The sequence below is a fragment of the Zeugodacus cucurbitae genome, chromosome 5, assembly GCF_028554725.1.
Source record: "Zeugodacus cucurbitae isolate PBARC_wt_2022May chromosome 5, idZeuCucr1.2, whole genome shotgun sequence".
NCBI classification, from domain to species: Eukaryota; Metazoa; Arthropoda; class Insecta; order Diptera; family Tephritidae; genus Zeugodacus; species Zeugodacus cucurbitae.
Genome location: NC_071670.1, coordinates 59,382,449 through 59,408,110, shown reverse-complemented (window position 1 = coordinate 59,408,110; position 25,662 = coordinate 59,382,449). Strand labels below are relative to the sequence as shown.

The 25,662-nt window shown below is 35.3% G+C and overlaps 1 protein-coding gene and 2 long non-coding RNA genes across 4 annotated transcripts in view; 1 reads left to right on the top strand and 2 right to left on the bottom strand.

Moving 5' to 3' along the window:
* LOC114803694 (uncharacterized) overlaps positions 1-25,662 on the bottom strand; it is a 156,921-nt gene that overhangs the window by 82,595 nt on the left and 48,664 nt on the right. The window lies entirely within an intron of this gene.
* LOC114803693 (uncharacterized) lies at positions 9,464-9,855 on the bottom strand. Its single transcript, XR_003752133.2, has 2 exons — positions 9,701-9,855; positions 9,464-9,643 (listed from the first exon to the last, which is right to left on the bottom strand). It is a non-coding gene; the product is annotated as an uncharacterized LOC114803693 (long non-coding RNA).
* Positions 18,146-20,839, top strand: LOC105209957 (uncharacterized). The gene is made up of 2 exons (XM_054230793.1): positions 18,146-18,519; positions 19,116-20,839. The coding sequence occupies exons 1-2, from the start codon at positions 18,402-18,404 to the stop codon at positions 20,678-20,680; spliced, it is 1,683 nt and encodes a 560-aa protein (XP_054086768.1). The 5' UTR covers positions 18,146-18,401; the 3' UTR covers positions 20,681-20,839.

The following is a 25,662-nucleotide window of genomic DNA, read 5'->3' as shown; positions in this document are numbered from 1 at the left end:
CGATGTTTTGGACAAGGTTTTTTGGAACAACGGATTGTTTCTTTGAGCATTTTTTCATTCTATCGCCGTCGAAGGAATTATAATAGAAAAGAAATTATATAACCTGTCGACCGAATGGAAGCGCTTTAGATGTTCTAGAAGGCGGACATAACCCCATAAATGGTTACATGGATTTCGTGGGTTAAAAAATCGATTTTTTGTTTTTTTTTTTGGCTTATTAATTTCTACAACTTCTCAAGAATATTATCCTAATAATAGTTCCGAATAATAGTTTCGGAGATACAGCCTTTGGAAGGTGTGCGCTCCAAGTCAGGTATTATTGTTACTCAAAACTTTAAATGCGTTTTTCTCGGCACCGTGTTTTCAAAGTCGGTTGTCAAATTTTCTCGAAAACTACTCAACCGATTTTGATGAAATTTTGCCCAGGTGTTCGAGATACAATTTACTCGTTCTTGAATTTTTTGTTTCAATTACAACTATTAAAAAAAATGTCAAGCAAATTTTACCGAAATTTTTATTATTTTGGAAAAATGTCTGCCAAAATTCCAATTTTTTACTTTTTTTGTCTTTCCTAAAATATGAGTCTTACCTAAAACACTTATTTTTGTTTTTCTTTTTTTATTTTGGATGATAATATCAGGAGTTATGCTGACCCTTTTTTCTGACGGGTCACCGGAAATGACGTCACAATGGAGAAGTTTTAATTTTTTTCTGAATATTTCAGAAACTGTTCTTTAAATATGAAATAAAAAAGTTTGAATCAAATAAATAATGTTTTACATTTATTTTATTGAAAATAGGCAATTTTTTACACGACAAAACCCATGTAACCCATTAAGGTTGTGTTATATGTAGGTAGAGAGTCCAGGGGCGTGACTTATTCCGTTTCTGACACTCATCTATGAATATTTCTATACATCATCTCATCAAGATGTTTGTAACCAAGTTTCGTCTCTACAGCCTATGCAAAATTTATTAAATATTTACAGAAATTAGATTTATATATTGAACCAGCAATGGTTCATAGCTTGCAATTATTTACACTCGATCCATTATATGCCAAATATACATGCAAAATATGCCATTACATACATATTTATATAAGTATATTTGTATTTGTACGTGTGACGTGCACATGAGTAAATACACTTAAGCAATGGCAAAGATAGAAAAGTGTATAAATAACATCCATCAAAATCCCTGCACACACACACACATACAGATACACAGGCAGACAGCCATTCACTGAAATAACACATCACATTTGCTGAGCAGAAAATCGTAATAACTGAGCGATAGCTGAAATGACATGAAATGCATTTCGTGTTGTCATTTCGTATAGTGAGCCGTCAGACGGTAAGGCACAGCGGACATTAACACGCCCAAACAATCACACACACACACACCGCACATGCCATAACACCATAACACCGTAACAACATAAAGATGCATTGCACATTATAACAAACACTGGTTAATTATACACTCACACACACACACACGCGCCGCGCTGAGGATTATCGCTTGACCAGTGTGTGATGTATGGCTATTTGTGGTTACATTTCAGCCACAGCCAACAAGCGGAAATAGACAGACACACGCACACACACACGCATAGAGAGAGTGTAAGGAAAATTACGAGCTCATATCTGTAGCTACTTAAATATGTTGTGTATATCACTCACTCACCGACTCACTCATTCACCATAAATGTATGCAAGTCGCCAACTTAGCTCCGCTTTTCGCTCCAGACCTTACACACACTCGCTCCCTTCCTCTTTCTTTTCCCCTCACTCTCTTCCAGCGCTGATGGCAGCTACTCGCATCTCTCGGCAATCAGCCTTCTTGCTGTCATTGGCAGTCATGTCATTTGATTGACAACTCAATTTAGGTTCGTATTTTGGTTACAATAAAATGGTGGAAACAATAAATCATAAGTAGGAGTTGTGCATGTCATTGAAGTCGCCATTGGCATACACAGGCTGAAGCTTAACACATGCATATGTAAATGTATGAGTTATAGAACAAACATTGATATGTGTGTGTGTGTGCTTGGAGAATACATAGTATGTGGAGCGTTTGCTGAAATACGCAAATAATGTGAAATTGTAGTAATAGAATTATGTTGCCACTGGCACCATTTAAGTAGTGCCAGTTGCTTTGGGTTGGTGTAAAACCCTTTTTGGTTATATTTGTAGCTCGGTGGACACTAAAAGTAAATCAAACGTGAATTCTCGAAAAAAATTTAATATTTTCACAAATTTGTATACGCTGAACAGGGTATATTAAGTTTGTCACGAAGTTTGTAACACCCAGAAGGAAGCGTCGGAAGCCCTATAAAGTATATATATAAATGATCAGTCTGTTGTACTGAGTCGATTTAGCCATGTTCGTCTGTCTGTCCCTCGGTCAGTCTGTCTGTATATATACGAACTAGTCCTTCAGTTTTTAAGATATCGCTTTGAAATTTGCAGATGTTATTTTCTTTTCAAGAAGCTGCTCATATCGGACTTCTATATCATATAGCTGCCATACAAACTGAACAATCGGAATCAAGGGCTTGTATGGAAAACTTCCGCATTTTACTACATATCTTCGCGAAATTTGGTGTGAGTTATTGCTCATAGAAATAATTTAATCTCCGAAAAAAATGTTCATATCGGTTCACTATAGCATATAGCTGCCATACAAACCGAACGATCGGAATCAATGGCTTGTATGGAAAATTTTCGCATTAGACGTGGTATCTTCACGAAATTTGATATGGATTACTGCTTAAGGTAATAATATAATTTCCGAATAAATTGTTCAGATTGGTTAACTATATAACCTTAATGTTTCTAGCAAACAACCCGGCTGAAAAGAATTAGTAAAATCTTTTCTTTTTTTTTACTTACTTTTTCTTACGTCTTTAGATTTGTTTAAACACATAGTTACTAAAAGAAATGCACCTGTGAAGGATATATTAGCTTCGGTACAGCCGAAGTTAACGTTTTTTCTTGTTTTTTTAATCTCATGTGATGACTATAAATTCCTCTACCACCAGTAGATCAATCATCAACTACTTATTGATTTGGTATCTAACTACCCCAAATCGGATGAACATACTCTAGTCAGCGTAGTTATCGATCTAAAAGTTATCTTACCAATCTATGATGCTAAGAGCTATATCTCATTCCCAAATCCTTTCTCTCGATCTCTCATAGAACCAGCTAACATGACAATAATGGTAAGAGGCTTAAATTCTCAGAGAACCAGCACATATGAGAATAACGGTGAGATGGTTATAACCTCAGAGAACCATCTAACATGAGAATAACTGTAACAGACTCTTAATCGTAAATAAAAATTCCATTTTATAACTTACTATTGCATTCTCTCAGAAATATCGCTCACAAAGAATATTTACCTTGAATTTCAAGAAACTGGTATAAAATGTAGATTTTCCGGATCACTGATATAAATATAATTACAAGTATGTACAATTGAACTTCCATAACTCGAACTCTTGAATTGGCAATGGAAGTCAAATTGCATACAAATAACTTTCCGTAACTCGGTAGTCCCTCTAACTCGAAGTTTTGGTGAAGTTCTACTGGGTATTGTAAGACCTTTCTTAAAGGTTGGATGTAGCTTTGACACGAATTTGTTGTTAAACCACTTTTTTATGGTATCAAAGTTGAAAGATAACAAAACTGAAGTGAAAATGAACACCGAACAAGAACCCTTCATATTAAAACTTCAATTCAACCAATTAAGAAAAAAAAGAATATTCAGTGTGACCTCCTCATTTTCAAAACGTACCAACAAAAATATTATTTACAACTAAATACAACACCCAAAAGACTAGCCTACCAATTTTGAAAGCGACAATAAAACCAAATTCTCACAAGTCAAGTATGAGAGGAAGATTAATGTGACGCGTGTCAGGTGAAGTCAATATTTGTTATTTACCCTACACAATACCAATATATTTGGAGTGCTTATTTATTTGTTATTTATTTCTATCGAAATAATTTGTCATATAATTTATTTACGAGCACGAGCGATTGCAATAATATAAGTAAAACTTTATTTACCAGCAAAAACACTTGAATAAACAATGGGCTGAGTTACCGGAGAATATATGAATCATGAATTGTATACGAAAAGTGCTTCAACTGTTGTATTATTAAGATTATTTCGTAGCGAAAACAGCTGCTGTAAATTTTGTTTAAAAATTCTCATCGTGAAACAGCTGTTTACATTCAAAGATTCAACAAAACTTGTAAAATCGTAGAAGTAACAGTAAAAATTAAACTGCTGTAGTAATGAGCAGAGAATTAGTTGAACAACCTTTTCAGAAACATTTTTCACTTTTAAAATTATCTTAGTTTGATGACCTTAATATATTATTTTTTCAGCAGAAGTAGCAACAAAATATATTTTATTTTATTACAAAAATCATTAATCTTATCTAATGATTAATTAATAAGTTCAGCCTTCAAACATACTTCTCCAATAATTTTGCTTCAATAACTCATCAATTTATCTAAATTTAATTGTTTCAGCAGTTGGCAACCCTTTCAGAAAAATCTCATCAAACAAGTTTCTTAAGACAGTAGATTGTCAATCCCTAATTATAATATTTAAATTATTTTATGTATTTAATTGAATAAAATATATAAACGGTGGCAACCATATGAAAAAAATTTAATAATTCTTTAAACACTCTCTTTTGATATCCAATTTATGTATATATAATAATTTTTACAAAAGATTCTACAAAGTTTAATATTTTAAAAATATGGCAACCCTTTTCAAAATAAAATTTGTCTCTTTTTCAAGTTTTCAAGGTTTAAAATCGCTACACAGATTTTAGAGATACTTCAAAAACTGTTTTTTCCAAGTGGCAACCATTTTCCAAACCTCAAATCCGCTCATATTGAATTAAAATTTTGTGAAATGGCAACCCTTTTCAAAAATAAATTTTCATTATTTGCACGGTTTCACTTTGAACACTAAAATGACCGTTCCAATTTTTCCATAAATATAGAAAAATATGGAAAAAATTGCATCCGCCATTTTGAATTTTGGAAAACCCTCACCGGATTCGTAATCACCGACCCCGAAAACTCCCGAATAACGAGTTTCAAGTGAATCCGATAAAGTTTTCAAAATAGCGTCCGCCATATTGGATCCGCCATTTTTAATATCGAAAAACCAACACCGGATTCATAATCAGTGACCCCGAAAACCCCCGAATAACGAGTTTACAACGATTCCGACGAAGTTGTGAAAAAGCTCTCCGCCATCTTCGTTTTCTGGGGCTATGTCAAAACACTGATCTGATGGGGTTGAATGGAACTCGAGCTCAAAAACATAAGACACACATAGTAAGACCCTCAGGTCATGACAAAATTATTTTTTTTGCGTGGCTGTGTAATTTATTTTAGAAGTGATTTTAATATTTGATAAAAAACTATACTCCACTATAAAGTATTTTTTTATAAATATTTTAGTTAAAGCCCTCTTATGAATATATTAAAAAGTGAAAGCCATTTTCTTAAAAAAAAAACTTTTTTAAAGCTTTAGAGCATCAACGAAAAGCTTCTTTAAAGATTCGGCAACCTCTAATAGTAGTTTAAATACCCCGAGAAACACTAAACCTAAAAAAGGAGCGAAAAAACCTGCACCCAAAAGTCAACTCCTACGACCCGCAGTAAAGATACTGCTGACCTGAAAAGCAATTTTTCGCCATAAAACTTTTGCGTGTGAGTGTGTGTGTGAGTGTATGTGGGCATTGATGCAACACTGACGTCGCGTTGACACATTTGCCGAGGAAAAAATTGCCAGCCTACCGCTTATCTATTGAAGGCACTCGACTGGAATTGCATTGAAACTACAAAATTCAAAAACTTTATGTGCGGACAACGCAGCGCAGCCAAAGCACCCGTACACACACACATTATTGCTCGGGTATGCAACGCGAAAATCAGTGGTCGTACGTGGCATCCGATTAAACACATCCCGTTGTATGACGCCTATAAATCATACTACCGGCGAATAATTTCTCATAGACACATGAAATGCCAAAAAAAAAAACAAAAACAAAAACAAAAACACAAATAATGCGAAGTTGTGTTGTTGGCGAAAAGGTAAAATGTAGAGCAAGGCTTATGCTTAGCTGTGTGTATGCGAGTGTGTGAGGCGCCACAGAGAATCTTTTGAAAAAACGAGGCCTAAAAAAGTAGTGTCAAATCGTTTGTGTGCCCTTTGCCGCTTAGCGTTATTTTTTGCGCCAATTTTTACTAGCGCGTTGCAAGATAGCAGTCTACACACACACACACATACAACTGCCGCCTTGCCACATAAATCACAGTGCACAATCAACGACACGCGCCTCGCTTACGAGCTACGTGATGCGCTGCTAATACACGGCAGTATCATCAAGTGATAAAGCAAAGGCAAAACCAGAAGAAGAAGACCCAGAAAAAAATCGCAAAAAAGTGAAAACAACAACAACAACAAAAAGCCATGTAAAGCAACATTTCGCGTTAGAAAAACATAATTTGACAATTTATAGCAATTGCCCTCAGTCACTTGGCTTTTTATATTACAACAACAACAACAACTTAGCTGTCTTGCCAGTCTCATATTATTGCCTAATTTATTGGCTTTCAGCTGAGGTAAGAGCCCACTCGCGTACCCTTTTCTAAAATATTCTCTGACATCCAGCGACATGTGTTGCCAATGTTCTGTTTATATTATTTTATCTTTTTGGAAGATTTTGCTGTTGTTTTTGTCGTATTTGTTTTTGTAATTTTTTTATTTTATCATTTTGCTTATCATTATTTTAGCTGTCCATGTTTATTCACAAATGACTGCTGTCGCCTTTTGGCATTTTCAAATTGTTCTTCTTGCCTCTGTTCTGTTTTATTTGCATTTCGTTTACGAACATCGTTTATTTATGTACGAGCATGTCGTTGACATTTGCTGCGCATTGTCGCATTAGCGTAAAAAATATTATTGGCATTTTATTGAAAATCATAAATTTACAAGAGAAACGTTTTATGGCGTACAAATCGAGCATACGCACATACACACACATACATACATACATGTGTATGGGTATTCTGGTACTTTGCATTGAGCCGCTGGCACAAGTGTGCTTTATACCATTGTTGCAGTTGTTGTTGTTTCAGTGATATATACGAGTGTTCATATGTATTTGTGCGCATTTAAGCATTTGAGCTTCGAAAGCGGAAGTCATGTTACCGTTTTCGTTGTTGATGACTTCCCTTAAAATGCTACTCGGCGCTTTTCTTTCCGATGACAAAATTTAATATTAAACTACTTGTTTATGACATAATAACGATTTCTAAAGAGAAGTCAATGTAAAATTTAAATCTTCCAAATAAATTAAAAATTTTCCAAAAAATTTCATTTTCGAAAAAAAATCCAGTAAAATTTTATAAAAAACAAAGATTTTAAAATTTTGAGTTTTAGAACTACCCTATCAATATTTTAGAATATTTCTCAAAATTTCCGGAATTGTATCAACCAAATTAGGTGGCAACTATGGATTTTGCTATATCTGACTGAATGGGGAATTTACATACTAACCACTCTCAATCCCTTGTAATTGTCGTATCTACTAAAAACGAATAAGAAAGCATCATTACATTGAATTAAGTATACAATAAATAAGACTATTGTTAAGGAATCTTACAGTCTTATTGGAGTTTTAAAATGGGAGCAGTCGAACTAAAACCATCCATAGAAATCATGTTATGAAGTAATAAAAATAGATAATATGGTACAGAGCTTTAGTATTATCAAAGTGGCGATAGCGACGGCGAATCCCCAGTGATGTCAGAAAACGAACAGGAAGATTACCTTGGCCAGACGTTAGAAAACGACTCCGAACGGATGATTATTCCGAATACTCAAACAGTGGAGGAGACGATAGTGAAGGAAAAAAAAACGAAAAAGGAAGGACACCAATCAGGACAATCAGAAGAAAAGGAAATTGGATATAGATGGGGAGATGAAAAAGGCGACTATTGAGGAAAAAAACCCGACGCATATATCTCTTCTTTCTTTAATTATGCTGATATGCATGAACGAGTTCCTATTACATATGAGTACAACGTTAGAGATTTTGATCTCACTCTCCTTGAAGCAGAAATAGTACGAAGCGAAACGGAATCTTCATATATTGATGGACTCCCTCCTGTATGCGCAGAAAGTATTAATAGCCCAAAAGAAAGAATTAGTCAAGTGTTCGTTGAAACATTTAGTTCAACTCCTGTTAAACAGCGAGTGGTGCACGATGTTTTTGGAACCAATGACTATAACTTTGGAAACATCAACTTGGATTACCAACAATTACATCGAAAAATTTCAGGGGCCATCCTCATAATCGCGTATAATGGAAATCACCTCCATGTCATCCACGATTGCAACTACTCCAACAATTCATCAGGTGTGCCCTTACTACCTGTCCAAGTAGTTCCAAGTTGGAAATTCACGCTCCAACATTGGATTAATCTCTCAATCTAATTTGCAGATCAGCAAGATTCCCGGCAACACTATAACATCGCCGGGCGAGCGTGGCTACCAAGTGGTGAAGCTCGATGTGTACGAGATTTGCAAAAACGGAAGAAGGATTGGTGGGCGGAGGCGAATTATAGTTCGACATTTTTAATCCAATCACCTTTGGATCCCAATTATCAGGCAATAATGAATCTTTGAATATATGTGGCAACTCTGATTCAATAATGCTCGAAATCAGTGTATATCTTTTCATTCATCGTATACCGTATATGATTCGGTAGTTAAAGTTCACTCAACGAACAGACGGATCCAGATGAGAATTGTTATACCTATATGCGCAGTTCCTAAATGTTGCCCTCAGAAAGCTGGATGTAAATCGGGTAAAGAAATCGGTATCGATATATGTATTGTCATAGGCAAAGAAAAGGAAGATATAAGCAAAAACAAGCATTTTGGTCTTGAGTTATCAATGTGATATTTTAATTTTATATAGTAGCTAGCGGACCCGACAGATGTTATGATATTTCAAGCTATTTTAATATTAAACAAAAAACTTAAAAAAAATAATTGGAGTTAATATCTAATTAGATTGAATATTTGGTACACCGACAGTAGCGTCATCCAATTATAAAACATTTCCCAAATAAAATTTCTATACATTAAAATAGCATTCGAATCGGTCCAGCCATTTTATGGAGAACAGAGGAATACCTTATATAAAGATAATGGGTAAATTTCAAAACTCTTTTATAGAGACTAGATGATAAAATTTGACTACAGATTTCTACAGCGCTCGAACTCAGAGATTTACATAAGTCGGTATTAAGCGAGTTCTCTTAAATAAATTTTAATTGCTTTTGAACTCTTCAGATTCAATACGTATACTTATTATTTAAAAATCATCTTTCAACTTTAAAGTCGCGAATTCAATTTAGTACACAATATACATATTTAAATTTATTTAAAGTTTCGTTTGACAGTAGCATTATCAAAATCTCCAATACAGATCAAAATTTAAAAGACAATTCGAATTTCAATTGCATTTCGTACTTGAAGATTTTTCCGGGCACTGGCTTGAAGATTCACAATTATTTTCTTCATATGACTGCAATTCTAGATTAGTTAGTATGTGGATCTATGAATAAAAATTGCAGAATATTACCAATTCATGAAATATTTCCCAGGCCAATGTGAATTCCAATAATGTTTCTAGTAGAAAGAATGCAAACATTTCTATTTAGAATGTCACGAGAAGAATTTTTAATGTTTTTATTTTGAATATTTTACAAAGTGTTGTAAAATGTTGTATTTTCTAAACAAAAATCAAAAATGATATTAGAAAAATTTATTGATTTTTAATACTATTTCTAAATTTTCTATATTTTATATCAGAAACTGTAATCCGATAAAAAGTCTATATGATAAGTGACGCTTGCGTAAAGTACTTCATGGAGACAGGCTTATCAATCGATTTTTTTTGGAAAACATATCCATAATGTGATAGGAGGCGCTGAGTAGAAGTTTTCTAAAAATCACTTTTACGAACCAATTTACCTCAAAGTTGGATCCCACTGGAGTGAAATGCAGTGGTATTTCTCTAACTCAAATCACCATAATCCACCAAAAAACTTCGAGTTAGAGAGACTTCGAGTTATTGAAATTTTCATTAAAGCGTTCAATTTTTCAAAACGCTGTAAAATATAGATAGATAAGGTTGTATGCCTCCATACTATGTAAAGGGACTTTTTTAAAATTCTGTCTCGATAGTAAAATTTAAAATTTTGTATTATGCCCTGGTCGAAAAGTACGATGAATGGAAGGTAATTTATATGAAATTTGACTTCTATTGCCAATTCAAGAGTTCGAGTTATGGAGATCTTCGAGCTATAGAAGCTCGAGTTATGGAAGTTCCACTGTATCTTTCAACTCCTTTACCATATATACTTTTGTTTTGTAGTCTGACCAATTTGGTGGATATTCCAGGATGCCACATCATCGACTTTTGAATTCAAAATTTCATTATTCCCTCAATACAAATTTATCTAATACTGGATGCTGATGCCAAATGTACAATTTTCTTAGCAAATGCATCAACTTTTTCAAATTCCGTATATTTTTGAAATATTTTCGAATGTAGTCCCCAACCTACTCTTGCCTTTTTCATTTCACACAGTTAGAATAATATTTTCACGAGTCTTTTACCATCTATTGCATATACTAAGCTTTGTATATAGTAGTAATAGTGCAGGCGTTGAAAAGTTTTGCTCAAAACGCCGAGTGCGAAGCACTTCAAACAAAGTGAAAACGACAACATTGACGCCATGATATGTGCGAACATTTTAATTCAATTGAACGCACGCCGAAGAGCCACTCCGTTGCGATTGGAATACGCCAAAATGGCCATCGCGCAGGCAGTCATGCATTTTAAATGCACGGGCCACATAGAGTGGAAGCTCAACTGTATTTTTAGTGAGCTATGCATTTAGTTCGAATTCGAATTCGATATGTATTTTTAACAAGTTTTTTTTATGGAAAGTAATATAGATATACCATAGATATGTGTATATAACGAAGTGTTTGTGGTTTTATAACTTTCGCACCTTTTTGACTTATCGCATTTATTTTAAAGCGCATATCAAATACAACACTGCGACTGCATACATATTAGCCCTGTGTTTTCCAAACTTCTTTTGCACAAACAATTTTTGATTTTTTTTCTATTTTTTATGCAGTTTTGACACTAACGTTGCCCTTTGAAATTCAGTTAAGTAGCCATGTTGTGAGTGCACTACTAACGCCACCACACACATACGCGCTGGAATAAATAATCTTAATACCACTAAAGCGCACTTATACACACCAGGCAACAACGTGAAAAAACTACATTCGCAGCTGTGTGACTTTTTTTATTACACACATTGCACACGAGTATGCGCGGCCCGAGAAATATATACTTATATACACGTATGCGATAGAGGGGAAAACTGTTTGGGAACCACTGTGTGCGAATGTATGGTAGTGGTGCGTGCTCGGCATAAAAGTTCATATTTACGCATCACTGCGTTGAAAGAAAGCGCAACGCATTGCACAACAACAAGAACAATGTCACGAACATAATACTCGTATATGCATACACTAATACACTTACAAACTGCATGCATTCCAGCGAACTCTATGGGCATTGCCTTGAGCTTAGTTGAACAAAAAAAAATATTTAACATTATAAGCATTGGTGGTCACATCATGAACTGATTGCGAGAGTGGCCTGCAGGAAAAAATGTTTTCAAAACAATAATGCGCCTAATTGTAGGCAAAGCTTTAGATATTATTTCAGTAGTCTACATTTAGGGTAACAGTTGATTGTGTAAAATGATGAGTAATCATATTCGTGCAATAATCGGCGTAACAAAACGTAAATGAACTTGAGATAACATCAATCTTAATCGCTTTCATGATATTTCTGTTCAAACCTCTGTGAATAGTTTTAAAAGAAGTTTTTGAAAAAGTATTTAAAGGGACGTTCAATGTAAATCTTAAGATCGGATAGGTCAATAAATACTTTTAAAGTTATAAATGGTCTAGGTTTAGGTCGAATCCTGCATATAATAGGTATATGTATGTATCTTAGTAAACTTACCCAACATTTCATAATATCAAGAGTTCGGGGAAAGTTTATAGAAAGATTAAATTCGGGTATATTGATTTTTATTGGTGAAACTCAATTACCACATATTTTTCATTATATTAAATGCAATGGAAAATCTACAATGGACCAGATATTCACAATGCGCCAAATCTTGGATAAGACCCGAGAGAGAAGAATCGATACTAACCATCTTTTTATCGATTTTAAGGCTGCCTTTATGCCGCGATGTCTGAATTTGGTATCCCTGCAAAACTAATACGGCTATGTAAGCTGACGTTGAGCAATACCAAAAGCTCCGTCAGGATCGGGAAGGACCTCTCCGAGCCGTTCGATACCAAACGAGGCTTCAGACAGGGTGACTCACTATCGTGCGACTTCTTCAATCTATTGCTGGAAAAAATAATACGAGGAGCAGAGCTAAATAGAGAGGGTACAATCTTCTACAAGAGCGTACAGCTCCTGGCGTATGCCGATGATATTGATACTTTGGACTGAGTAGGCAATTGAAAAGTAAAGTCCTCTCTCGACGAACCAAAATCAAACTCTATAAGTCGCTCATTATTCCCGTCCTGATGTATGGCGCTGAAGCGTGGACGATGACAACATCCGATGAGACGACTCTTGGGGTTTTCGAGAGAAAGGTTTTGCGCAAGATTTATGGTCCTCTAAACATTGGCAACGGCGAATACCGCAGACGATGGAACGATGAGCTGTACGATTTATACGACGACATTGACATAGTTCAGCGAATAAAAAGACAGCGGCTACGCTGGCTAGGTCATGTTGTACGGATGGAAGAAAACCCTCCAGCTCTGAAAGTATTCGATGCAGTACCCGCTGGAGGAAGCCGCGGAAGAGGACGACTTCCACTCCGGTGGAAAGACCAAGTGCAAAGTGACCTGGCTTCACTTAGTGTTTCCAGTTGGTGTTTCCAGGAGGAACGAGTGGCGCGCTCTGGTGGATTCGGCTATAATCGCTTAAAGCGGTTCCTACGCCAAATATATATATATATATATAAATGCAAGATTTATTCGAGAACTGATTCAAATATAACGACTTCCGATTTAAAAGTTGATTTATAATAAGGTCATTGGAGCATTACCATACAAATGTCTACTACCTTGAAACCAAATGCTTTACAATAGCGCCTTTTGACAAAAAAATCAAGCCTTTTCCAACAGGGTAACCGCCATTTGCACTCTACACACATTCGCATACTAGCCCATATGCGTTGCAGTTGCAAATAGCATTGCCACAAATGTGTTTTCAAACTTTGTTCAAGTGTATGAGCTTTAAGATAAAAATGTTTATAACTACTATCGCAAATTATTTCATAAACATCACATGCAAGTGTGTGCGCGAGAACGTGACTATATGGCAGAAAGTACTGGCAAAACAATGAAGTGCACGAGCGCTAAACTGGTAAACTTTGAATAAATTGTGGGTAATAAGTAGATAGATCTACCATTCTTCATCCAAAAATCAAATTTATGACCCACGTATATTAAGTTCCCACTGCTTGTAGAAGCGCTTTCCAAAAACAATAACATCTCCAATGTAATCCAAGGCTTTTATATACTTCTCTTACTAGAAAACTGGTGTTACTGCAACAGTTCATATAGTATTATCCATACGTATAAATCTAGTAGTCTACCTCAGCACCCAGTACCACAACTCTTCGTTCAATGTCACTTTATTGATCCCACAATTCGCTGGAATGTTAGTTATATTTTAGATAAGAGAATTCAGTCTGGTTCTAATACTGGTTTCGGTTAGAGTAAAAATACACTAGTTCGGTATCAGTGTTACTCTCCACCTTCCACTGTAAAACAGTTGTAAGTATGAGTGTGTGGAGTCGCGTTTAAGTGTTGAATGCACTTTGAATTTTTTTGAAAAGAGTTCCGAGCTCATTTGTTTGAACTTAAAAATTCAATGTTTTCCACACATTTGGTGCTCAGTGAACTCATAAAGACGAGTACTTTAGTGGAACAGAAATACATAAGAAATAGCATAGATATACATATGGAGTTACATAAGCAACTTATCCATTACCGCTAATCTTAGAGAGTGGGTTGATATCAATCTCACACTATCTAATCCAATCGTAGGCTATGTTACCGATTACCCGACGGGATCCCTATGCAGTTCGACTTCTTAAAACTATAAGCCAAAATCAAATTTACGGTTAGGTCTCCATTAGCTTAACTTAATAGCTTTGTCGCTAATGTTAGTAACTCTCCCTACTTCGAAAGCTTACAGGGATTAAAAGAACTATGGAACCCAACTTGTACATAAAGAAAGTATGCCTCAACAGCATCTTGTGTACTAGAGAAGTTCGGATATGAAAATAACCAAAGCAGTTATAAGGATAGAGAACCTCTCCTGTAAAAAACTATCCGATGAACTACACCCACCGTCCAGTAATGTTGGCAGACGAGTCTGTTCACAAAAAAAATCAGGTTTATGACCTCTCAGATGTAAGTCTTTACACTATGTCAATTGCATAGTTCATAAAACAAAAGCTACACAGTGATTTATCCCGTTAACATTGAAAACAAAGCGCATACCGTTGACCACACTTAATACTATGCACCTTTCATACATTTGACTTACATCCCTATATACATTCTAACAGATGTATATACACTTGAACTTAATGGAGGTGTGTTCACATTACACCGGTTGTGTGGATAAAAAACCGGTCAGACGCGCTAAATCAATGTCAGCAAGGTGCAATGGTAATAATTTTTACGCGTTTATAAATCATAAATGCTCCATTAACAAGAAACGTTGCACTGCACTGAACTGAAAGTGGATTACGCGAAGATGAAGAAGAGTAATCAAGAAACAAGCAATTCTCTATCTACTTCATGCCAGATATGATTCATACTTATGTACTATATACTAACAGCTAAAGCTCCATATTACATTGTTTAAAGCAGAATAGAACAGAACAAGGGTTTTGCGAAAAAATACTAGTTCAAGAACAGAAACTGCAGCAGAAGACCTTTTATTGTACATATGTACTATATACAGTAATTTTTATATCTTTTGGACGATGCTAAAATACACACTTGCTTACACATATAAATCGTGGAAGAGCGAGTACATAAATTCATAGATTCCTACTTACAGCATTACACCACATGTCAAATAAAGAGAAACTGAAACAGTGATGAATTACATTTTTAACAATTGATTACCGGAGCCTTAAGCATCTGAATCTTTAGATTATTGTAAATCTAAGGTTTTTTTTTGTATAAAAACGGCTACAAAAATGTTATTCAAAATATTCACCGTCGCTAGCAACTATTTTGACCATCTTTCTGGCAGCATGCGTATTCCGTGCAATTGTCGAGAATTCGGCTCAAAAATTGACATTTTGACAGTTGAGAATAAGTTTGGGATGCAAACAGTACTAAACAGTAAGTTTGGGAAGAAATATTTAGTTGGGTTAATGTTGACACAAATGTCCAAGATCGATTTAATCGACCAGTGCTTGACCCTAGAGACATCTATTGGAAAACGGCGGAAGCAAAGTTGTAGACCATATTATGGAAAATATATTAAGAAATTTGATGTAACACCTCGGTGTAGATAGTTCGAATTGTTGTAATATTTAAAGCATCTTCTAGAACCTACAAAAAATTAAATTTCCAATAGAGAAACCTTAACGAACTCAATATTCCGAAGAAGTTCTATCGAATGTTGTTCAATATACATACGTAAAGCTTTATATCGATACAGATTTATTATATGAAAATGTTATATTATGAAAAAAAATATGAAAAAAATAATTAAGACTCCTAGGAGAGTGCTGTAACATATGCTACAAAACTCAAATTTTTAATTAGAGAGCACAGTTTAACTGGTATAGCCCCAGAGTGACATTTTCATAAAATCGATTTTTTTTATTTTTTGCTTATTCGATAGTTGATACTCTCAAAAATATCCTGTGAAAGCGGTAAGCTCGTAAGAGCGAGCGCTCGCAAGCGTAAGCCGTTATAATCGAAACTTTAAACTTGTTTTTCTTGAAACGACATTTCTCAAAACTGCTGACATCTTAACTCAACAAGAAATTGACCGATCGACTTCAAATTTAAACTGAAAGTTCTTGAATATATTTACTATACAACGACCTATGCTCTTTTTGTTGAAAATTGTCAATTTTGCATTAAAAAAACTAGAATTTTTTTCAGAACAACGCCATTTTTTTGATTTTTGATATTTTTCAAAAATCATAGGTCATTGTATAGGAAATATCTTCAACATTAATGCCCTTTTTGAAATTATTGTTTCAGCTACTTATTCGGCCGGAATCATGTCAGCAGTTAGGCAACTTTTTTTTGTTAAAAAAAATCTTACAATATAAAGTATGGAGAGTGGATATAGAGTTCCATACCTTATTACTGTGAAAGCTTTAATTGATATACCAAACATTGCTGTGATTCAAGCTGCGTCCGAACTTAAATAATATCTAACTGTTATTATTATGTTGTTCTACCTTCTTTCCTTTTCGTCTGAAAAACTTTACCACAGCTGCCTGGGTTTTTTCATGTCTCTATCACTTATACTAATTGACCACAAAGTGCTGGTATGTCGCACAAGTTTTCAGCCATCTCTGTTGACTTTAGCTATTCTCTTTTCAATTCGTGGTTTTGGGACTTATCATCTGTGCACAATTGTGGTAGAGATTTACATATTTATGTTCAAACAATTTAGGTCGAGGTCAAGATATTTAATATTTTATATTGTTAAAGAAGCTAGAAAGCTTTAAAATACATTTTTATTTTATTTTTTAGATTCCTTCTGAAAGATGTATCTCGCAGAATTAATTGGAACATCATCTTTGACGGCAAGAGAAAATATATTCATGCATAGCGGTCAGAACCGGTTCTTCGAAAGTCGTTCAACCAGAGCTGTCAATATTTGACTATAAAAACAACAAGAAACCACATCAGTCTTGACATTCCACGTAAAAACTCTTGTGAACTGACTCAAAACTAATTTTTGATGAGTCTTTTATCATACCCATTTCTAAAAGAGGTTAGGAAGTACGACTGAGTAAGATAATATAGCTTTCTTTATTCCTTTGTAGCTTTGGAAAATTATGCACACCGAACGAATGCGAACTATATACCTCTAAGAAAAAGATCACCTGTGTTTAAAATACCTAAGAAAAGTAGGCTCGACAACGCATGAAGTGACAGCCATTATAGACGCGGCGGCAAGAGCTTAGATGTTTACAGCGTCGAGACAGAAGATGACGAAGATAAAAACTGTAATTGGGAATACCATTTGGAAGGGAAACCCAAGCTGCACTTTAAAATTTACAACCTGTTCATAAAATTGTGACGTTTGCGGAGGTGTAGTTTTTAAAAGACTATCTTTATTTGAGCACTGCGATGGAGACCGCACAATTCTATTTATACTTATAAATTGGTCATTATATAGTATATCTACATTACATACGGACATTTAATAGCTTCAGTCTTTGTTGTCATTTTATTGAAGAGCATTAAAAATTCTAGACGTCTACTAGGCACACATTTAACAACGTGATTGAGCTGCGACGTCGTCGTCGTCAGGTGAGTAAAAATAGACGCGACTTGAAGAGTGAATTTGTCACAAACTGAGATACAGATAAAAGAAGCATTATGTTAATTTCGTATGCGAAGAAGATGAAAGAGATTTAGCGAAAACAAAACAAAAGAAAACAACCAAAATTATTGACTTCACTTAAAAGCGTGGCTTATAGTCTGCCATAAAGAGATATATACTCACGTACATAGTCAGAAGCAAGCTGAAATTTATGCTCATGAGCGGGAGAGTAGCTGCAGAGTAAGTTTGTTTTTGGTACATTGATCCGCAAGTTTCTGTTTCGCTTTAGAGAACGAATGTGCAAAACAAAATCTGAAAGCGAAGTTTGGCCTTAACCCATCTTCATTGAAAGCAACACTGTGCGCTCGTGTCCGTGCTCAAGAATTCTGCAATTTTGCAAATATAATTATGTTCTACCTTGTGTTCTGCGGTTTAAGTGGTTAAATAAAGAAAGGCATCGCGGCAGTAACAAATTGGCAGGCGAACACCTAAGACATAGAGACCAAATCCGATTTTGTGAAAGTGAAAAACGAACGTTTTATTGAAGTAGTGACGGAAGTTGAATTGAAGAACATATTCGTTTTAATAATAAAATAATTTTTGAAAAAATAAAATCATGTCGAAACTGGCAATTATGCTGCTCTTACTGGGCACAACGGCGGTGCTGTGGCAACAGGCTGAGGCCAAGCCTTTTCTGCTGTTGTCGAAAAATTTCTTCGTCTTAACAACTAGAGGTGAGTGAAGTACTATAGTGTTTAGAACTAGAATCAAAACAGATAACGTATCCGAGAATATCTTCTTCGAAAACCGTCAGTTGCTGTAGAAATAATGAATGTATACTTGAAGATCACGGAATAATTTTGGTTGCTGGAAGACATGATCTTCTTGATGATTAAAATCAAGCTAAGGGCAGATATCTGGATATAACCAAGTCTACTTCTCCAGCACTTGGGATGAAAATAATAGTTATAGACTTAAAGGTCATGAAATAACATGGGGTTTTCAGAGTCAGGATCTGCTTTTGATGACTATGACAAGCTTAGGAAAGACACCTAGATAGATACTAATCTACTTCACGAAGAACACATCATTTACGGGAAAAATAATACATACAGGCTTGAAGTTTATGGAACGTCTTAAAATCTTTCATAATATATTCCCAAAAATATATATTTTTCAAAGAAAAGGATTGTTAAGTTCGATCATTAACTTAATATAACCGAAATTATAATAGGGTATCTAAAATCCCCTAGCTAGCTTATTTATATTTTCAAGTATTTTAGTCAACATTTAAAAATTTAATCACTATATTTTCATATTCTATTTCCAGCACCATCCACAGGCGGTTCTTCATCCTCCTCATCTTCTTCATTCTCCTCCTCTTCTTCTTCGTCCTCATCAGCAACTGGTGGTCTCTTTCAACTACCTGTTGGCATCATAAGTCGCAAATTGAGTTTGATCAGTGGTCTACTATCCGGCTTCAGTGGTGGTGGTGGCGGTTTTGGGCTCGGCTTCAAATCCACTGCAACAGCCACTACGCGCCGACCACAAACAACCGCTAAGAGCACAACCGAACCGAATACGGTATTTACAGCGGAAACTAGCACAAAAGCGTTTACAACAACAACCACTGCTGCAACTACCACAACGACAACAACAACAACCACCCCTGCGCCAGAGACAACAACTGCTGCCGCGGCTGTCATTGAACCGACAAAAGAGGGCGAAAGTGTAGCCAGCAGTAGCAATACCGTAAATAGTGGATTCGAAGTCATTTACTCCAATTCCAATAATGGCGATAAGAATGGCAGCTTAACGCTGACGAACTCAGAGGCCACATTCGGTGTAGCAGCAACTGGTGGTGTGAGCGGTGGCGGCAATGTCGCTAGCTCTAACTCTGCTAATAGTGGTGGATTCGAAGTTATTTACTCGAACTCGGTTGGAGGATCTGGCGGCGCTGGAGGTAGTGGCGCAGTGGGAAGCTCTGGTTCCGGTGGACTCTTTGGTACAGTTGGAGGTAGTGGCGTAACTGGGATTTCTGGCGCTGTTGGCGGTACTCACACAGTAGGAAGTTCTGGTTCCGGTGGACTTTTTGGTTCAGTCGGAGGTAGTGGCGTATCTGGGATTTCTGGAGCAGTTGGAGGTACCCACACAGAAGGAAGTTCTGGTTCCGGTGGGCTTTTTGGTTCAGTTGGAGGTAGTGGCGTAACTGGAGTTTCTGGCGCAGTTGGAGGTACTCACACAGTAGGAAGTTCTGGTTCCGGTGGACTTTTTGGTTCAGTTGGAGGTAGTGGCGTATCTGGGATTTCTGGCGCAGTTGGCGGTACTCACACAGTAGGAAGTTCTGGTTCCGGTGGACTTTTTGGTTCAGTTGGAGGTAGTGGCACATCTGGAGTTTCTGGCGCAGTTGGAGGTACTCACACAGTAGGAAGTTCTGGTTCCGGTGGACTTTTTGGTTCAGTTGGAGGTAGTGGCGTATCTGGGATTTCTGGCGCAGTTGGCGGTACTCACACAGTAGGAAGTGGTGGTTCCGGTGGACTTTTTGGTTCAGTTGGAGGTAGTGGCACATCTGGAGTTTCTGGCGCAGTTGGAGGTACTCACACAATTGGAGGAACACACACAGTTGGAATATCTGGAGCTAGTTTAGGTGTTGGTGGCCTTACGAATGGAGGCCTTTCGAGTGGAGGTCTTTCGAATGGAGGTCTTTCGGGTGGCGGTTTCACCAGTGGTGGTCTCACAAATTTTGGTCATGCGAATAGTGGCCATGCAAATCTTGGTATTACAAATAGTGGTATTAAAGGTTATAACTATAATAGACCGGTAGATACGAGCGTAAATGAGATTAACAGTGGAAGCTTAAGCAGTACCTACTTGCCAGTTTACCGGTACAGATAGAGGAAGAGACTTGGAAATGAACTTAGCGACCCAGGAAATATTTAATTTAGTATTTAGCTCTATAATTGTATGTTACGAAAACGAATTGTTAAAAATTTAGATATTTTACATATTTTCAGCGTAAATAAAAGTCTAAAATATTGAGGAAATAATTAAACACTTGTCTTCTACTAGTATTCATTAGCACTCGTATTGGTAGGAACCACTTCCCTCTCATTGCGGAAGCGTTAATTGCTTGTTGCGTAATGTCATCATAACTGGAAAGCGCAGTAGTAGTCGAAAACAGGTAAGCGCTCCACCCAGAAGTGTCTAAATCCGGCTAAGCGCCTGTTGTCTTCCAACTGTACCAATTATTTGCATTCCAGCCAATCTAGTATTTCCTTTTTTGTGACGACTTTCTGATTTCCAAAAAAGTGTGCAAATTTTATTGTATTTTGTATTTCGTTTATCTTCTTGATTTTATCATTCGCATTCGATTTTATCTGCTAGATTTCGGGTATTAAACGTCATTTAGCATACGTAAGTGGCCACATACATATGTAAATGCGAAGTGTGTGTAGCTATTGATTGACCAAACGTCGTGCTTTGACTTTATACTTTAGCAAATAAAACGAGTAAACACTAAACAAATGACTAATAAAATTAATTTTAAATATTTTATGATTCACAACTATTGTTTAGTAATGCAACGACATAAGACTGCGGATCAACATTAAAATTTAATTGCTTTGATTTATGGCCATAAACACGCATATTAAGAGACCAGAGTTCATTTCGGTACAACTTTTGTAGATTTGCATAGATGCATACGATATATACTATATACATATGTATTTACGTATTAACTAATGCTGTTTATGTCGCATTTTAGCATTCTGCTTAACATTTTAAAGCCATAAAGTTTTATTAAATGTTAAAATTTATTAATTTTTGTCACATCAAATGTGATATATATATTGGAGATGCATTGCAACTGTTATTTATAATGCGCTAAGCAACTTGAGATAGAAGTAAGGTGATATATTTATTTCAAAATAATCAGTACAAAAATACGAATTGATTTCGATAAATCTGTATTCCGTTTTAATATCAAACAAATAGAAATAGATAACTTGAGTATAAGCTGACATTTTTTGGAGAAATCTAGTATACATGTACCTAGGCAATTAGAGGAAGTATTTTTTCCAAATGAAAAAATTTAACCATGGAAAAGGAACATATGTCTAAAATTCAAAAAAATAGATCATGAATCACCTTCTAAAAGCTTGAATATAAAGGGTTTTTCAATAGGAGCGCTACAAGAGCACATACAACAAAAACGGTTTTGAATATCAATGAAATGATTTATGCCTGTGAAAGTATATTCGATGCCATTATGTATGGAACTCGATATCTTTTGCCAGGCCACTACGGGCACCCTTGCAGAAGTCCAGACGCTAAACCTAATTTTCGACAAGCATTATCTGTATTGACGAAACCATTTAGCCAGAAATAAGCATATACATACATATGTACACAATTTTATATAGTAAAACAGTTTTATCTGGAAATCTAATGGGACTTTCTAAAAATTCCAACGAAATTCGGTTCATACTATTTTTTTGGCATCCCAATACTACAGTTTGAAAATGAGCGAAATCGGTTTGCAACCTTTTCATCACAATTTTGAAGTTCATCTAAACATCATATACTACGTTTAGAGCGTGGCATCGCTGGTGTTAAAATCGCCGAAATCGGACTATAACCTTTCAAGGCCCCAGATATAGAACTGGAGGGCCTCAGTGCTTTTGTCTAATTCGGAAAATCTCTCAGATACGAACTTAGCCCCCCTTATTTGTTATTAATTTTTTTGTTAAATATCTGATATGTATAGAAGTGGGCGGGCGGCAGTTAACCACGCCTTTTTCCCTCAATACATTAATATCTCTATTATTACAATAAATGATGGCCAATTTTTTTATCATATATTTATTTAAATATATTTCTAGATTTTTGGTGAAAATTTCATAGCGATATCTCAACGGGAAGTATCTATGGCCACGGTTTCATACAAGCGGAACCACTGTGCATCGGCACGGCACATTTTGTACTGTGCCTGTGGATTCAAATTTTCCTACTATACGCTCAATTGCTGATCTGACAGGACGATTATGGCGATCTTAAATTGGACGTAGCGCTATTAAATTTAATGCCACTGACTCCGAATTTCGTTGTAAAATTTTAATAATTTCGACCCGTTGTTGGATCGTATATCTTTCCATGATGAAAAGGCATCGTTTGCCGTCCCTATCTATCTACTTTTGTAGCGTCCTATTGAAAAACACTTTACGTATTTCCATAACGATGAGAACTATATATGCAATGTAGGTTTGAGTTATTTCCTTCACATACCATATACCGATACCCAACAAACTACCATATCCATATAAAAGCAATATGAACCTTCCCTTTAGATGATCTACATATATACATTATTTCACCGTGTTATATAATATGTGATCATCAGCTATTGTTTAATGGTTAAAAACCTAAAAAATAAGTAAAACCGACTAAATTGTTCTATTCACATACATTAAGGTCTTTAGCCTATTTTATTGTACTTTAAATATATTATAAAATTTTATTGCTTGAAGAGATTAAACCAAACAATTCTGATTCATTCAACTTTTTAAGTGTGTGGAAATGTTCAAAATTATTAACTCATGCACTTCTCAATGACATCCATAATTTTTAAACAAATTAATGTTTTGTCTACATGTCTACACAAATCTCCAGCACATAAAAGGTGTTAATAGCGAAACCTGTCGCTGAACAACTATTTTTGTAGAACCAATTATAGAAGTGTTATTTATTGACACACCTATTATTTATGTGAAGAGGAGGACTTGGAAGTGCTAGTCTAGCTTCCGCAACACAGCCAAAGTAAATTAATTGCAAATGTCTTAAATGCTTTATAAAACGTAAATTGGAATATAAAGATGAGAATCAGCAATTAATTTGGGAGTATTTTTTAATTTGTTTGAACATGTGCACAATCTCATTAGATTTCCAGTTTTTTACTCAATGAAATTTTTGTTAAATTAATTGAGAAATAACCAATCATAATAAAATTTAAATTCTATTGATTTAATTGTATTTTTTTTTTGTTCTAGGGTTATAATTGTTAGACTAATTTCAAACAAAATAAATTACTTTCTGTCAAAATGTTTTTTTAATTAAGTTAACAAAATCTTTCAAAAAAATTATGCATTAATCAAGAACTTATAAAGAAGAACTAATTATGTTATTTTTTTTAATTTCATCGAAAACTCCACTCAACCTCTTACATACAAATTATTCTTGAGAGAGAAAAAAAACACACTGCAACCAACAAAAGACCTCAAAAATGTATGTAAAACAAAGTAAAAAAAGACATAAATTCCGTATGCAATGCACGCGCTGAGTTGTTGATGAGTTCATCATCAAGTACTCATACACAGAAAGGATTATCACTTGCAGCAAATAATAAACAAAATAAAATTTACGAAGCAACAACAAGAGACAACATTGACTGTAATGACTGGACGCTGCAAAGGAATGCTTTTGTAAGACAACTCAAAGAAGGAAGGCGCAAAGGAAAGGAAGCTGTAGTGAGTGAAGAATTTCAAGTGAAGAGAAGATGTTGGAACATGTTACAAAATAAAGCATAGAACACTTTATATATACATAGGTTAAGGACGTGGAGATGGCTTTAAAATGAAATGACAAATCGATTACCAATCAATGGAAATGTCTTATAATATGATTTCAAATGTATTTAAACCCATGATACATCCAAACTCAGATCGCTCCCAAAAAACATGCGTAGTTTCTTAAGTTGGAAGCTTTGAAGACTGTAGTGTTCCCAAATGCCGTTTTTTGTGAAACTTCCCACATGACAATGATCTGAAATTTTCTTTCGACAAGGTGAAGATGGTTTCAGGAAAAAAGTGTTCTAGAGTTGCCCAACCAACATTTAAACCTCAACCGGATATCTTCGGAAGATATTTTTTTAAGAACTCTGCTCGGGAACGGCTTCCAAAATATAATATATCAGTTAACGTTCCAGCACAGCAAAAACTAACTTAATCGAGTAAAGTAGCTCACTGACAAGCTGTAACTAACCCTACAGAATACAAATAATCCCAGTGATTTTAATTCAATCATTTAATGAATATTTCAAAGCTAATGAATGTAATGACGTTTTTTTCTGGTTAAACCAATAAACAAAAAACATATTGCACAAAAATTCAAATTATTCTTTAAGTAATTAAAAGTTATGTTTGCGGAGCTTCGCTGTTGAACGAAAAGTAAAAAAGAAACACTTCCATAAATTATATAAAGCCAATTAAAATGCGCAAGAAAACGACGCAACTTGCATAAGAACTGCACCCTCGACACTTACGCGCACTAACCCCAGCACAGGCTATACATAATTCAGTGCTTTCTTTCATTTTTTTGTTTCTATTGAGGTTATGTATTTCTAGTTTTCTTTTCCAATGAAATGCAAAATACCCTTTTGCTGCGTTCCATGCTCTCTTCATTTACATTCATTGCCCCCGCGTGTTTGTCATTTTTTGCGACTTTTATTTGCCTCTGGGGTAAGCTCTCCCCCACCCTATAATATTTCCTCCCTCTCTCCGAAGTAACTCGCAATTAGTTTTCAATTAAAATCAGCTCTGACTTACGAGTTAGCTGGAATGAAGCAACTGATTTGTTATGCCACACGAGTCCGTTTGAGGAGAGTGTGAGTGGATTGGGTATGTTTGTTGTAATTATATACACAACACTGTTTGGCTTTGGTATTTCTTCTCATTTATGCAACTTCGATCCTTTTTGACGCTATATTTCCATTGGAATCAATTTAATGAAATTCATTAATTGGTTATGAGCAATAATTGAAGTGAAATATGCGTGACATAAGTATCAGCACTATCGGAGCAATTCTTATATACCATCGTCAG